Source organism: Balaenoptera ricei, chromosome 10, assembly GCF_028023285.1.
Source record: "Balaenoptera ricei isolate mBalRic1 chromosome 10, mBalRic1.hap2, whole genome shotgun sequence".
NCBI classification, from domain to species: Eukaryota; Metazoa; Chordata; class Mammalia; order Artiodactyla; family Balaenopteridae; genus Balaenoptera; species Balaenoptera ricei.
This window is the reverse complement of record NC_082648.1, coordinates 46,406,217-46,419,519: the sequence shown is the minus strand read 5'-3', so window position 1 is coordinate 46,419,519 and position 13,303 is coordinate 46,406,217. Positions and strand designations below refer to the sequence as shown.

The following is a 13,303-nucleotide window of genomic DNA, read 5'->3' as shown; positions in this document are numbered from 1 at the left end:
GTAACAGCTCCTTTACTTTGCAGTGATAATTGATTTTTATATTTTTTGCCTCTGAGTCCTTGTGGGATTTTTTTTTTATGCAAACAGAAAGTCACAAAAATTATAATCATCCTCATCAGTTCACTCAGTCCCATGTAATTAATTTTTTTTTCCATCTTGATCTTTTGTTAGCAGTTTTATGAATTCATCAGTTTTCCATTAGAGTTCTGAAAATGCTTATTCATTCAGTTCAGCATATAGTCAGTTACCAGAAACCTGTACTTGTCAGAGTCTTTTCCATGAATTCCTTGAAGATGAAACCCTTTTATAGGAACATTTTTGCAAAAGCATCAGAGTACACCCAGAACTGTCTGTAAATGACAAAAGACTTAAAAATAACCACGGTTAAAGATTTAATGAAAATTCATAATAATGCAGTTGACAAGGAAATTTAGTTATTTCTGAGATATACATTCTGTTCATCCCTTTTTTGAAACAAGGATGAGATCTTACAGGACTCATTTTGGTGAGGGCAAGAACTGAAGGAGGGGAGGAAAAACAGGACTGACAATGCCAGAGGCAACTTTATCTCGGGAGACAGGGAGGTGTTGGGGGCTTTGCACATTGCTAGTTATTTCCAGCCAACCTCCCCCCCTCAGGACTATGTGATGGGGATGGAAACCAAGTAACTAGGAAGTAATTGGAATTAACCATTTTGGAAGTTCCATTCTATCACAGTACCTAGAATCTTTGCCTTAGATTTAGTCAGAGTTGACAGTAGCCACCAGATGGCGGCAAACTGCAGCTGCATGAAACGTTTGCTTCTGTAGCAAGAACCCTCCAGGAATCCTGAGCGGTTCTGCACGTCCTTGCCTGGATCGTATCATTGACTTCACAATAATTAGGTATTTACTTTTAGGGAAAAAAATATTTTGGAACTCCTTCTATCATATTAAAGTAGAATTTAAAGCATTAGGAAATTGATTCAGCAGTATATAAAGAGCATAAAATATTATGACGAAGTTGATTATATCCCAGGAATGCAAAGTCGGTTTCATATTAGAAAATCAACTAATGTAGTTCACCACACTCATAGAAAACAGGGGGAAAAATCATTGTATCAACTCAAAAAAGGCATAAAACACACTTGATAATGTAGAGGAGGCAAAATTTTACCTCTGTCTCCTAGGGTTTTGCCTGTGCCTGATAATTAAATTGATATGAGATAGATTAATAGGAGAAAAGCATACAAATTTATTTAATATGTCTAACGTGACACAGGAGCACTTATAAAGGCATGAAGACCCAAAGAAGGGGCAAATCCTAAATGCTTTATACTAAGTTGAACAAATAGAGTCAATTGTGGAAAAGTAACTAAACTAAGTGGGGAGGCTAAAACAAGTTAAGAATTATTTTAACAAGGTCTGTGTTGTACAGAATTCTCTCAGTCTCAATTCTCCATCCTTGATGATAAGAATGTCATGAGGGTTTTATCTCCTGCTTCCAGGAAGAAAAAGAGGAGACTCAGAGACCCTCTTGCACCTGCTCATTTTGTTAAAGTACCTTTAGGTCAAAATAATCCTTATGACAACGTGGCATGTTTGGGGTTGGCATATTCTGTCACCTTCAGTAAAATCAGGGAAATGTGAAGTAAGTATACAATGAGATATCATGACCCATGATTGTGTAAAAAAATTTTTAATGTGATTGCTACCAGCTCTTGACAAAGATGAGAATCAATGTGGCATTTTATATGCTGATGATGGGAATATAATTTGCCAAAACCTGTTTGGAGATGACTTGTTATCTTCTAAAGTTGAGAAATACCCTATGATTCAATCATATTTGTAGATATGATTGTGTATTCAGTCATATCTACAAATAGTTTTATCAAATGCTTACCATATTTTTAACAAAATATTTCTTCTTGCATTCATATTTTAATTTATGGTAATTGTCCTTTCTGATATGCATATGTTTGAATCTCCATTGATGAGATTTAAAAAGTCACAGCTATAAAAAGCTATATAAATTTTTTTAAATTAATGTTTTAATAATATATACTGGATAAGATTTTTAAAATAAGTCTAGTGCCATATCGATATTAAATAAAGTAGAATTCTGGCTAATGCAATGATAAATATGACAAAAAATGAATCTATATTAATAAAATATGTAACTAAATGGCATATATTATATAATACAATAAAGCAAAAATTATTGCAGTGGTTGGTGGGAATGTAAATTGATACAGCCACTATGGAGAACAGTATGGAGGTTCCTTAAAAAATTACAAATAGAACTACCATACAACCCAGCAATCCCACTACTGGGCATATACCCTGAGAAAACCATAGGTCAAAAAGAGTCATGTACCAAAATGTTCATTGCAGCTCTATTTACAATAGCCAGGACATGGAAGCAACCTAAATGTCCATCGACAGATGAATGGATAAAGAAGATGTGGCACATATATACAATGGAATATTACTCAGCCATAAAAAGAAATGAAATGGAGGTATTTGTAATGAGGTGGATGGAGTTAGAGTCTGTCATACAGAGTGAAGTAAGTCAGAAAGAGAAAAACAAATACAGTATGCTAACACATATATACGGAATCTAAGGAAAAAAAAAAAAAAAGGCCATGAAGAACCTAGTGGCAAGATGGGAATAAAGACACAGACCTACTAGAGAATGGACTTGAGAATATGGGGAGAGGGTGGGGTGAGATGTGACAGGGTAAGAGAGTGTCATGGACAGATATACACTACCAAATGTAAAATAGATAACTAGTGGGAAGCAGCCGCATAGCACAGTGAGATCAGCTCAGTGCTTTGTGACCACCTAGAGGGGTGGGATGGGGAGGGTGGGAGGGAGGGAGATGCAAGAGGGAGGAGAAATGGGAACATATTGTATATGTATAACTGGTTCACTTTGTTATAAAGCAGAAGCTAACACACCATTGTAAGGCAATTATACTTCAATAAAGATGTTTAAAAAAAAAAAACAACAAAAAAAACAAAAACAACAACAACAACAAAAATTATTGCAATGGACAGAATGACCAAAATAACCCAAGCAATACTTTAACACATTCAGTTTATGATATATCAAGAAAGTAAATGTTAATGAGATGTGAATAAAATTATTAATACATTTTAGTTAACAAATACCTTTACAACATGAAAACCTATAGAGGACAAAACTCTCTGATGGACTGAATGTCAATATTATGACATAGTATGAGTGTGTTTCGTGTTTGGTAATTGCAGTCATTGTTGCTTTTGTTGTGGTCATCCATTTACAATGCTTGGTGTCAGTTTATTTATCTCTTGTAAAAATAAAGCACAGTGTGTGTGTGAAAAAACAAAACAAAACAAAAAAACAAAAAAACCCCAAAAAACTGTCTCTGAGCCACTGCCACATAATCTTTACCTCTATGGGCTTTGGAGTCAGAAAGATCAGGGTCCAGCCCTGGCCTTGGTAGTTACTGGCAATGTGACATCAAGCATATTACTTAACTCTTCTAAGACACAATTTCTATACTCATAAGACATATTAATATAAATTATACATTTAATATCTATAATGTTGCCTTCACCATAAGTCTGACTTGAGGAGTAAAGAAATACATGTGTACTTTATACAGTACCTAACATATATAGAAAGTATTTTTCATTAATATCAACTCTGAGAAAGTGCTGATGGAAAGTTTTCAAAACTTGACTCTTTTTCTAGGCAGGCCTCAAATCCATATTTAATTTAAAAATTCTAAGTATTGAATGAAAGTTTAGCAAGTTGAGCTCATATAAAATAAATACACAGTAATTTTTAAAGTTCTTAGTGGTCGAATTATCCATTAGGAAACAAAAGCTAATGAAGATTTTTGTCACAATAGCAACTAATACATGAAATGTATAATAATATGTTTACGGAAAAACTTGAGGCTCTCAAATATAGAAACTCTACAGCATCGCTAAGTCTTTTTTTTTTTTTTCATCGCTAAGTCTTGTAAAAAAGGTGATGCCACAAATCAACAAAACAAAAAGAAACATGAAGATACAGAGAACAGATAGTGGTTACCAGAGGGGAACAGGTTGGGGGAGGAGGGTGTAGGATGAAATGAGTAAAGAGTGTCAACTGTATGATGATGGATGGAAACTGAATTTTTGGTGTGAGCATGCTGTAGTGTACAGAAGTAGAAATATAATGCTGTACAAGTGAAACTTATATAATAATATGTCACAAACCAATGTTGCCTCAATAAAAAACAAATTTAAAAATAGATGATGATAATGGTAATAATAATAGTTGAAGCTACTATTAATTGAAAACTGTCTTGTGCCAGAAGCTTGATTTATAGTATTTTATGTAATCCTTACATCGGCTGAATGAAGTAAGGAAACTGATAGTGTTCATTCAACCTTAATGCCATTCAAAAATTTCTCAAAATCTGTGCTTGGTGGCAGTACAGGGCCCTAAAGCTAGCCTCTCTGATAATCAGAAGCAATACTCTTACCCTGTTCTTACAAATGAGGGTTGTAAACAAATCAGTGATTTACTAAATGCGAGTCTGCTAAAATGCAAAGAAGAATTATTTTTAATGCAAAAGAATTCTGAAGTTCACTGAAATAATAAGTAATATTAGCTGAGAAATTTTTTAAAAAGATGTAGCCCTATCAGGCATTAAATCCTATTGTGCAATAAGGATGCTATACCAGCACAAAGAGTCAAGCAAATCAATGGAAGAAAACAAAAAATTTGAAATGCATCTAGTATATATAAAATGTACTATATGATCACAACAATAAATTTCATAAACTAAAATAGATTATTATTTATTAGAAATTTTGATGTAATTTGGGCCCTATTCACTAATATTTTACTAGAAGACCAGTAATTTCTTGATCCTGCCTGGCTGTGCATCCTATCATGAATTATCTGTAGGATTTATTTGCCAGAAGTAACAGTAGCAAATTGGAAGCAAGTATAACTTTTTTTTTAGTTGGTGGGAACTGAGTGTCAAATTGAACTAAAGCATTTGGGGAAGCCATGAGGTCTTGGAAGTAATTCTTATTCTGCCTAAATTCAATTATTAATACTAGTTAAGGCAAAGAGAAAAAAAACCTTGCCACTATGAAATTGAATACAACCCATGTGTGAGAGGAAGAAAAATGAAAGAACTAACCTTTCTGGTCTGACATGACGTGGGTAAGTGTCAGAACAGTGACAAACCATGTGTATAAAATTTTAAAACAAGTGGTTCACTCCCATTAATACATTTGGCTTGATTAGATTCCTGGATTCTTATTTAGTAGTCACATATCTTTAAAGAAATGAAATAAAAGAAGAGAAAGGAGGGCAAAAACTTTCATTTCCTCTCTCTCTCTCTCTCTCTCTCTCTATATATATATTTTTATAATGCAGGTTCAGGCTAGCTTGCTAGTGTGACTCACTTCACCAAGGTATGATCATGCTGGATAAGCTTTTTTTTTTTTTTTTTTTATAAATTTATTTATTTATTTTTGGCTGTGTTGGGTTTTCGTTTCTGTGCACGGGCTTTCTCTAGTTGTGGCGAGCGGGGGCTACTCTTCATCGCGGTGTGCGGGCTTCTCATTGTCGTGGCTTCTCTTGTTGCAGAGCACAGGCTCTAGATGCGCAGGCTCAGTAGTTGTGCCTCACGGGCTTAGTTGCTCCACGGCATGTGGGATCTTCCCAGACCAGGGCTCGAACCTGTGTCCCCTGCATTGGCAGGCAGATTTTTAACCATTGCGCCACCAGGGAAGCCCCTCTCTATATTTTTTAAATGTTAGAAAAATTGGCTACTTGGTAGAAAAAAAATTTGAGGTAAAGACCTCAGTCCACATCATATAGAAAAAGCATTTTATATTAACCAATATTTTAAAATAATATATAAAAGTTAACATTAGAAAGTATTTGATTTTCAGTGCAAAATATACATCATAATTTGAAAGAGAAAAGACCAATAAATAGAATTGTATGCAAATGTTGTACTGCTGTACACCAAAAAAAAAAATTGATTAAAATGTTGAAATAGAAACACAGAATATTATTTACACACATAATAAAAGGAGAATGCTCAAATTTGTTATAGTTCCCAGACTGGTTCCGTATCGATACCTCCATTAAGAAATGGTTGTTTCTAGGTTGTGAGATTACACTTTTAAAATATGCACATGCTTTGGAAGATATATTTGGGTAATTAGAATTGTGGAGCCATACTGGTGTAGAGTTTTGACTCCACCAAGTTGCTTAGTCTCAATTTCCTCATTTGAAAATGGTGATTAAAAATGATATATGGCATATAGGACCTATTTTTTATGTATCAGCTTTTATTATTATAAAATATATCATTTTATATTAAGAAGAAAATGATGAAATAAAAATTGGTAGAACGTTATTGACACATTTTCCATGTGAAGAATTGCTCCTCAAATACTATATTATGGGCCTCCGTTTTATAGGAGTAGCAACTCTGTGGATGATACTCCTCAGAATAAAACCTGGATCTTTGGAAAAGGATAGACCTTTTATCAAAAGTGTTCTATGTAACCAACCATTACTATTCAATTTTGCCACTTACACAATGGGGCAGTTATCTTGTCCAAACGAATATCAGTTTACTTGCGTTGTAGAATAAAAAGTGTTTTTTTGTCCTGAATTAAAGAATAGTCATATCTGTGTGAACTATAATATTATTCACACAGATATAATATTATTTTAATGAATAATAGAAGCTCTTAATAGTTACTCCCTAATCAAAGTAATATTGAAATGAAAATATTATTATAACATCACAAGTTGAGAACATACAATGTTTTCATACATTCTAAGCAAATAAAATAATGATCTATATACCTATATTATTAGAAATATTTTATAAAACAGAAAAATATTTGTTGTGATATATAAATATCTTTGATATAGCAGTAATTTTACAAAAACAAGGGTAACTAAGACCCTTAGAAAACACAATTTGTCCATTATATAATAGTTTTACAAATATCAGTGAGAGAATCATTTCCTGTATAATTTTCTTTTCACAGCATCTTTCACATCTCTGTTTCTCAGACTGTATATTAGAGGGTTTAGCATTGGTATTATAAGCATGTAGAGCACAGCTACAACCTTGTTCTTCTCTGGTGAGGAGATGGCCCCAGGTTGGGCATACATGAAGAACACAGTCACATAGAATAAACTCACCACTGCTATATGGGAGCCACAGGTAGAGAAGGTCTTACTCCTGCCGCGGTTGAGGGGGTCTTTAGGACAGTGGAGAGGAAATACGCATAGGAAACCAGAATGATAGTTGTGGTGGTGATGATGATGAGAGCAGACAGAATAAACAGTACAATCTCATTCACAAAGTTGTCGACACAAGAGATCTTGATCAGGGCTGGGACATCACAGAAAACGTGGTCCAATCTGTTTTCCCCACAGAAGTGCAAACTGAAGGTGAAACCTGTTTGGACTACAGAGTTGATGCAGCCACAGATATAGGAGCCAGTTACCAATCGAACACAGACTTTCTGGGACATGTGCACAGGGTACAGGAATGAGGAACAAATGGCTGAGAATCGATCAAATGCCATGACAGCCAGAAGAAAGCACTCAGTGGTGACAAACAGGGCAAAGAAGAAAAATTGGACTGCACAGCCTTTGTAAGAAATTTTCTTTTCATTAGACAAGAAGTTGGCTAAGGTTTTGGGAGCAATGACTGTGGAGTAACAGAGATCTAAATAGGACAAGTTTCTAAGGAAGAAGTACATTGGCATTTGAAGTCTAGAGTCCATCTTAATGACAATTATCATGCTGATATTTCCCACCACAGTGACCACATAGACCAGTAAGAACACTAGAAACAGGATGATCTGTAGCTTTGGATGGGTTCTGAATCCCAGCAGAATAAACTCAGTCACCTCTGAGAAATTTCTATTAAACTCACTCTTCATAGCTGAGATATAGGTAGGACTGGAGAGATGGTGACATGAAAGAAATGAATGATCAGAATACTTGTTATAGTAAAAATAAGTAGGAACCAGCATAGAAAAAAATCCATTTCATATTGTATTGTTCCCAATATTTTAAAAAGCACCAATGAACATAAAGAGATTACCATTTTTAAAAAGTCTTCCTAGTGAAGAGTTAGATCTAACTGGTTATCCTTTTTCAAATATGCTTATTTAGAAAATAGTGCAGATTTGCTCTCCAGTTGTGCTTTGGGAAAGTGGAGACTCTAAGAAAATATCTGGAAATAAGAGCCTTTTCTCCCCCCTTGATTTATTAACAGTTTACTGCTGTTGAAAGCTGTCTCCCTTAGTGGATGATATTTCTCACAGATGTTATAATCCACTTAAGATTTTACCTGGAATAAAATCTGTTCAATTCATGGTCTTGTTTTATTTTAAATGATTAGCTTATCTACTGTAGAAAAGTAATATATAAGTATTGTATCTATCTTTCTTATATTAGGAGAAAGACTTCAGATCCCGACAAAACATGATGCTTTTACACATTAACATCATATCCTTATTTCTTCGATTATTTTTTTCCCTATGGTAACATACACTATTAGTGGCACAGTTTGTCTGCTAAAAACAGAATGATTCTTGCTTATATTTGCAAAACACAATGAAATCAAACTTCTATTGCTTCCCTTCCTTCCTTCCTTTCTTCTCCCTTTTGCTTACATTGGATTTTGCAGATTGGAATGCAAGTGGAGAATTCTAAGATCTTTGACGGAGATTTTTCTGTCTTTTCAGAAACAGACAAATTAGAAATACAAAGATCTGTGCCTATGAAGGATAGAAAGCACATAGGACAATTTAAAGATAGCTACAAAAGAAAAAATATGTATTTAAACAAGCTTGCACTATATTTATTTAGGTTTATGCTATTATGACCATAAAATGTCCTTAGATAAAATACAGTGAGAGGTAAAGTCAGGAAGTAGTTTTTATTCTAATTTTATGAATGGGGAAATTCAGACAAAAACAGATTTAAGAGGCTTATTTAGAGTCATGAGCTTGAGCAGCATAGTGGTTTATTATTCAATAATCTATCATAAAATGTAAAAGAAAACTGACAAATGATAAAAACTCACATACTATAGAAATGTCTTTTATAATCTTATAAAAATTTATAATTTCGTATATAAATTACATACTTATAGTAAATAAATAAAATTATATATGATCTAAATTATAAAGTGTCTCCTAAGGTTTCTTATAATTTTTGTTTGCTATGGTTTTGCTATGGTTTTATTAATTGTGACATTATTTTAAGACTAGTTGGGACTATGAAAGTATATTGAAATCAACTTGGTGCAGTTACAATATCTTATTCTTTTGAAAAAATTAAAGGTTAATAGAAATGTTGACTGATAGATTTTAGGAGGCAGAGGAATGGTCAAAATAACCTCTGGCAGGGCTGTCAGCTACAAAATGAGTACATTCCTTAAAATTCATATTTTATATAAAGTTTCTGGTTTCAACAGAAAAATTGAAAAGAATGATGTAAAGAAAGTTATCTAAAAGAGAAGAGTGTTGAGAACAAACAACTTAAATATAAAATGTATTCTCAAGAATGGACACTACTTCTCATCTTAGTAAAACCTCTACTATATGTACTGTATAATACATTCATGAAGAAACAAAGTATGAAAAGAAGCAAAGCTTTGTTTAACAGGAAGTTTTTCTGCAACATGGAGACATTTCCTTACTGTTAAGATCATGACTCAAATTGCTAAGGTGAACAGGTATTAGCAAAAATTGTAGTTTCTCTCTCTCTCTCTCTCTCATTTACTGTACTTTTCATTGATTAAACCAACAAATATACCTGAAATGGGTCCTGAGAGAAATTCTCTGACGGGGAGAGAAGCCAGGGTGATGGGCATTCCCTCTGCAAGGTATTCATCAGGGAGTAAGTCCTTTCTCATCTACAATGTATTTTATATCATAATGCAAAAAGAAAAATGTGAGAAGAAATTATTTATTAGTAAACTCACAAGATCGTTAGAAAGTTAGAAGCTTTCTCTAGAGGACATAAGAACTAAAGTTCAACTTACAGAACAAAATAATTTTAAAAAACGCATTTGGATGAGAAGCACTTGATTCTCTTTTAATTTTCATGATTTACGCAGAGGGACGTTCATGATTTTTCATTTGAATGAATTACAACCTTTAGTTTTAGAAACTCATTTCTTATCTCTACTGTAAGTACATCATGCTTGTATTAAGATTAATACAGAGAATAATCTAAACAGTCAATGGAAGAGCTGGGGGAAATATGGGGGTGATTCTGAAGTAACATAGGTATTAGCAAGATCAGGCAGTCATAGCTCCATCTATAATTTTCCAAGGCACAAGAAGAGGTGCTGTTAGAGGATCTCAGAAGCCTGGGAATCACATCAAAACTGGGAACCATGGTGGGGTTTGCCCACTAGGTGCTAGAACCAAAAAGAGAAAAACTCCAAGGAGATATTGAAAGAGAAAGGAATACCCTCTGTTCCTACAACCTCAGTTCTGCCTTTATAGTGTGAAGTAGCCATAGACAATAGGTAAATGGATGAGTGCAAGGATTTGGCCCACAGGCTATGGTTGGATGACCACTACTCTAGAATATACAAAGATTCCTCAACGAACATGTTGGGAAAGAAGAAATCTTACATAAAAGTTTTTTAAGACTCCACAGTTATGTTCTCTCCATTTCAAAATGTTCCTTGAGATCCTAGTTTCTCCTAATAATATTTCCCTTTAGCTACAAAAACTTGTTTGACATTTCTTATAGTGCAAATTTGGCATAATGCATTCTATTAGTTTTCCTTTATCTAAACAGTTTATTATTTTGCCTTCAGTTCTAAAGTATGTTTTTCCTGGGTATAGCATTTTCATTTGGTCTCCCCTCCTCCTCTCTTTTAGCACGTTAAAGGTGGTATTCCATTGTATTCTGGTTTGAATTTTTCTGACAAAAAGTCTATGCTTTAATTTTTGTTTGAGGATATGTAATGTTTCTTTTTCCTTCTTGCTGCCTTGACAATATTCTCTTTTTCACCCATTTTCAGAAATTTTATCCTCACATGCCTTCATTCAGTTTCCTTTCTGTTTCTCCTGCTTGGGTTTCTGTGAATTTTCTTGTATCTCTGTGTCTAGAGTTGTCATCCACTTTGAAAAAAAACTCTGCGCATTATAGTTTCTAATACTTTTCTGGCCCCTCCTTTTCCAATTATATTTGTAATATTTTCTCAGTTATTACTGACTGTTACTTTTTTCCCTTTTAACTCCATGCTTATGTTTAATTTGTTTCCATTGCTTTGTATTCATGTTTAAAATCTTCTTGAAGTATTTCCTTTTGCTCGGGAATTACAGTCATTCACAGCTTATTATTATTGGACAATATCTAAAAGTGGTTAGTTAATATAATTTCTACAGAGTTTAACTTTGTAATGGAAGGCAGATCTTATAGTAGTTATTCTTTCATGAATAGATGTGGAAATATCTTAAATTCATTATTTTTCAATGTTAAGAGATCTTTACATTTGTAGTATAAGTGTGCTCTTTAGTGAGATTTTATTATTCTTTGTATATTGAACCATATTATTTGTTAATATTCTGTTTAGGTCTTTTGCAGTTAAATTTATGGGGGTGGGGGGTTTGTGGCCAAGAAAGTGGAGTAGGAAGACCCTGAACTCACCTCCTCCCACAGACACACCAAAATTACAACTACTTACAGAGCACCTATCTGTATGAAGAACTTAAGGAATATCAGAAAGGATTTTCCACATCTAAAGACATAAAGAGGAAACAAAAATGAGATGGATATGAGGAACAGAGAGACACATTATAGTCAGGACCCACATCTCTGGGTTGGAGACCCACAAATGGAAGGAGTATCATAATTGTAGAGGTCCTCTCCAATGAATGGCATGGTCCAAGCCCCACATCAGGCTTCCCAGCCTGGGGGTCCAGCACAGGGAAGATAAGCCATCAGATCATCTAGCTTTGAAAACCTGCAGGCTTTCTATTCAGGAGAACTGGAGGGCTATAGGAAATAGAGACTCTACTCTTTAAGGGTGCACACAAAATCTCACACACTCTGAGTTCCAGTGCACAGGCAGTAATTTGAAAGGAGCCTGCCTCAGACACACTTGCTAATCTTGGAGAGCCTCCTGGAGAGGCAGAAGGTAACTGGGGATCCCCACTGGGAAGGGAACACTGGAAGCAGCCATTTGGAGGACCTCATTCTACAGCAATAACGTCAGCCTGGCAAGTGTCATTTTGGAAACTTCTCTTTAACCTGTCAGCACTGGGGAGCATACCCACCCACCAGCAAGTCAGATCCAGCCCCAAGCTCCATTGAGCTATGCAGACAGCCACTCAGGGACCTAGCCCCACCCTCCAACAGGCCAGCACCAGCTCTGACTCCCCCTGGGCTAAGCAGACAGCTACATGGTGACACAGTCCTGCCCTCCAGTGGGCCAAAAGCAGCACTACCTACCACCCCTGGCTGCACAACCAACCATGCAGATAAGCTACCTTGCCCTCCAGTGGGCCCAAAGCCAATGTACAAGGCACAGCCTCATAGCCAACTGGGCTGGGTGTCAGCCCCATCTACCAGCATGCCTACTATAGTCAGCCCTGCCATAACAACAGGGTGCAGGCATCCCATATGAGGACAACACTAGAGCATATACCTCTGGTGACCAGAGGAAAGGGTGCTGCTGGGCCTCATTGGATGTTTCCTACATAAGGTCACTTCTCCAAGATTGGGAAATGTACCTGATGTACATAGAAAAATACATAGATAATTGGGCAAAATAAGGAGACAGAGAAATATGTTCCAGATGATGGAACAAGATGAAACCTCAGAAAAAGAACTAAATGAAGTGTAGGTAAGCAATCTACTTGATAAAGAGTTGAAGAGAATGATCTAAAGATGCTCACTGAATTCAGAAGAATGGATGAACAAAGTGAGAATTTCAGCTGAGTTAGAAAATGCAAAGAAATACCAAACAGAGCTGAAAAATATAATAACTGAAACAAAAACTACAGCAGAAGGAATCAGCTGTAGATTCAATCATACAGAGGAATGGATTAGTGCTCTGGAAGACAGGTCAGTGGTAATCACCCAAGATGAACAGGAAAAAGAAACAAATTTTAAAAAATGAGGGACAACATCAAGTATACCAATATTCACACTATAGAGGTCCCAGAAGGAAAAGAAAGAGAGAAATGAGTGGAAAACTTATCTGAAGAAATAATGGCTGAAAACTTCCCTACCTGGGGAAGGAAACAGACACCCAGGT

General features: G+C 35.1%; 1 protein-coding gene across 1 annotated transcript; it reads right to left on the bottom strand.

Moving 5' to 3' along the window:
- Positions 1-7,017: 7,017 nt before the first annotated feature.
- On the bottom strand, positions 7,018-7,952 carry LOC132372560 (olfactory receptor 9S13-like). Its single transcript, XM_059934640.1, is given in 2 exon segments — positions 7,018-7,250; positions 7,253-7,952. Coding segments are annotated over 2 exon segments (933 nt in total).
- Positions 7,953-13,303: the final 5,351 nt, after the last annotated feature.